Source organism: Phaethon lepturus, unplaced genomic scaffold (genome assembly GCF_000687285.1).
Source record: "Phaethon lepturus isolate BGI_N335 unplaced genomic scaffold, ASM68728v1 scaffold38406, whole genome shotgun sequence".
NCBI lineage: Eukaryota > Metazoa > Chordata > Aves > Phaethontiformes > Phaethontidae > Phaethon > Phaethon lepturus.
Genome location: NW_010546272.1, coordinates 10,945 through 14,380, shown reverse-complemented (window position 1 = coordinate 14,380; position 3,436 = coordinate 10,945). Strand labels below are relative to the sequence as shown.

Below are 3,436 nucleotides of genomic sequence, written 5' to 3'. Positions count from 1 at the left end.
AGGAATGCAAAGGTAGGTATGGTGTTTCCCCACGTGAAGGGGAATTCTGTTTTTGTCCTCTGTGAAAAAGACAAAGCTGTCTGGCTCTTCTGATGCCCTAGACTGATGATATCTGTATGCTGAGATGGAAAGCACCTGAGTTCTGCTGCTGGCACTTCCAATCTCCAAGTGTTACAGGTTCAGTCTGACTGCATCTTATGCTGTTATTGTACTACCTGTGCTCTTTTTGTGTTTACCTCCTGCCTTTGTATGCATTGGCTGTCGAGGCATAATTGCTCCAATTATTGAATTATTTAACTGTGATTATACACTTTGTGTTTACCATAAAGTTCCCTGTAATCATCTGTGCTGATATGTTTCAATAGACTGACTGCAGCGTTGATGCATTTCCATCTTCCTGTCTCACGTTACCATAAAAGTATGCTGCTCGTGCAGTCAGTTTATTAACCACATGGTTGTCAAGATGGTTAACACAGGTTAAAGGACATTTTGAAGATACGAAGCAGATTTTCAAAGAAGGAAAAATGAGGTTGTGTCCAAATCTCTTTAGACATCTTTGAAAGTCCTCTGCCTAACACTGCAAGCAGTCTCTGCTATGATTTGCTACTCAGTACACCTGGAAAAAAAGAATTATAATCCAGTTGCTTTTGTAGAGCCTAAATAAAATAATATCTTTGCTCTCCCTAAGCAGATTAGAAAACTGGTTATATACTCAGGTATAATCTGACATGATTAATAAGACTACCTTACAGATTTAGATGCAATTATAAGGCTGCAGTAGTAGTGGCACTACAAAGTGCAGGATGGCATGCTTTTCCCAAAATTGTTGGTGCAATGGGACTGTAATCATCACCTCTTATCTGTTATCCACAGGGATGGGGAGTCTTCATAAGGCTGAAGTCCAAAACTCAGATTCAGACTGTCCATCCCTAAGACTGTGCTTCATGTGGGTGAGGGCACAGTGTACCTCTCCAGCTGACTTTGGGCTGCTGTGTGAAAAGGAACCTTAAACCTCAGGGACCAGAAGGAAATAAAGAGCGAGCAAGCTTGATTCTGTGGCCTCTTGTTTTCTTTCTTTTATGTTCCTGCTGTTGTGTGGGGTTTTTTTAAATCCCTGACTGCTTATTGCAAACTGAACAAACAGTCTGGGGAGCTCCTGAAGCAGGAATTCTCCTGCCTACCTGCACATCTTATCTACCAGTCCTCAGAGTTAGGCTTGCTCTTGTGCATTCCCAACATGATCCTGTGGATCCACATTCCTTTCTATACAGAGTTCAAGGTCTTGCCTAAAGTTACTTGAACAATAAATGGAAAGTCAGAGCTCATTTAAAGCAATTCATCCCACAAGCTGGGGAGCTAATGAAGCCTTTCTGAGAAATTATATGTGTTCCTCTGTTTTCTTACATAAGCAGCCTCCATCCTTACCTGAAATCTCAGGATTTGAGCCTGTGTGACCTGCCCAGCTGATGATTTCAATAAAATGCTGATTTTTCATAAAACATGTAGAAATTTGGTATCTGTAGGACCCTTGACATCTGCCATATTTTGTTGAAACTGCCCATTAAGTTCAGCTGGAATGTGAAGGGAGCTGAGAAGCAGATGAGCAGAGATAGACACAGTCACAGAATCCTGTTTCTGTAAGGAATTGCACATACACAGGTGCCTAGTTTTGCATTAAAAGCAGATTTTTTCTTTTCCTTCCATGTAAGGTACTGGCTAGTACCCAAATTGGTGCTTTCAAGGCCTAGTGCTCATAATGTGACACCATAAATTTTGCTGTGTTAGTTTCTGCATTTGAGAAAATATATTTCTCTTTCTGAATTGCTCACAAGAAGCATGCAGTAACCCTGGAAGGTGGGATCTGCTAAAGCAGCGTAATGACAGAAGCTCAGAACTAATTCCACCAACTTCTTATTAGTTGCTTTAATGTTAGTGCATTGTAACAGCAAAGGTGTGTAACTTCCTTGTTAGTGACTTCCAGCCAATGTAGCAAAGTGTCCTGCAGGTATGTTTGTTTTATAAATTAACCACAACTGTGTTTTAGTAAATGATCAAAGATAATTTTTGCAAGGCAAAACAGCTAGTTCTCCAATGCTCCAGCAGAATTTTTTAGCATCATGCAATACCACAGTAGAAGTTGCACAGCGACAAAGAGTTATGACCTTTGAAGAGTAGCAAGAAAGGGGAATGTTATAAATGCCAGGGCATAGGGGACCTGTATAATCTAACTATGATATATGCTTATTCAGTGCTGTGCATATGGAGGAGGCAGGAGTCGTACGTGGAGGACCAGGAGGGCCTGATCAACAGTGGCCAACAGTCTCCAGTGCTACTCCAGGTAAGGGAGTGAAAATCCAGAATATATGTGAGGAACAAATGTTAACTGAAGTAGAATTCCTAATGCTTCCATCTTGATTTTTCTTCTGTTTTGTGTCTTTGAGTGAAGTTCCTGTAAATTAGTCTATGGAATCTAAATAGAGTGGAATAATGAAGCATAAAATACATCTTTTTCTTTACTCAGTCTTGGATGAGCACTGGAGATAGAGTCCTCGACCCCAGCTTTCACCCTGCCTTTGGAGGTTTTGGTTTGTGTCATGAAAGGGCTTCAGTTCTGATGTGTGTATTCAGATTCAAAATGCCCATGCTTGGGTCTAGAGGTGATTTGCCCTCCTTTTCAAAAGAACGGTAAAACTGGGGTAGGAGCTTATCAGTTCTCCCTTTGTCATTTTTACAAATCCAGTAAGTCTCTTTGAATGTCTCTTCTCATTTTCTGTGGTGAAATCAGACCTATTTTTTTGCTAGCTATTTTCATTCACTAGTACACAATGATGGAAACGAAACTATTATTTACTTGTCAAAATAAATGATCAAAAATACATTTTAGAATGCAGCTTCATTTACTCAGTCACTGACCGATGAGTTCACAACAGTCAATAAGAATTGGGCAAAACTCCTCATTGAGTTAAGAAAAAAACCCCACCTGTATCTTTTGCAGTGCTGGCAATAAAATATTCTCACTTTTTATGTTGGAGCAGGAATAACATACAGATGTAGTGGAGCAGCCAGTCACTGGTGTGATCAGCATTTTCAGTCATGTCCAAACTAAGCTGTTGATTTGGTGGATGCCCTGTGTAAGGTGGTGAGACCTGTACAAGAGCTCTGCGAGCATTGTGAGTCCTCCAGAAATTCAAACTCAAATGTGACGCTCATATCACAGAGACAGGTCAAAGGCCAAGAAGTGAGGTCTCCAGCAGAAAAGAAGTGAGAGCTGCTTTATTTAGCCCTTTTTTGTTGCAAAACTTTCCCTTGGCTTAAATAGGAATTTTGCCTGGATAAAGGGCTGAGGAGCAACTTCAGGATTTGCAATCACAGTTACAATGTATCCATGAATTAATGGTGCCCAGCAAGACCCATACTGATGTTGCAGAAGGGTTAT

The 3,436-nt window shown here is 40.6% G+C and overlaps 1 protein-coding gene across 1 annotated transcript in view; it reads left to right on the top strand.

Moving 5' to 3' along the window:
- Positions 1-2,338, top strand: part of LOC104622450 (protocadherin alpha-C2-like) — a gene marked incomplete at its 3' end in the record, with an annotated part of 13,116 nt that extends 10,778 nt beyond the window's left edge. The window contains 1 exon segment of the mRNA XM_010289239.1: positions 2,250-2,338. Coding sequence (XP_010287541.1) covers positions 2,250-2,338 — 89 coding nt within the window.
- Positions 2,339-3,436: the final 1,098 nt, after the last annotated feature.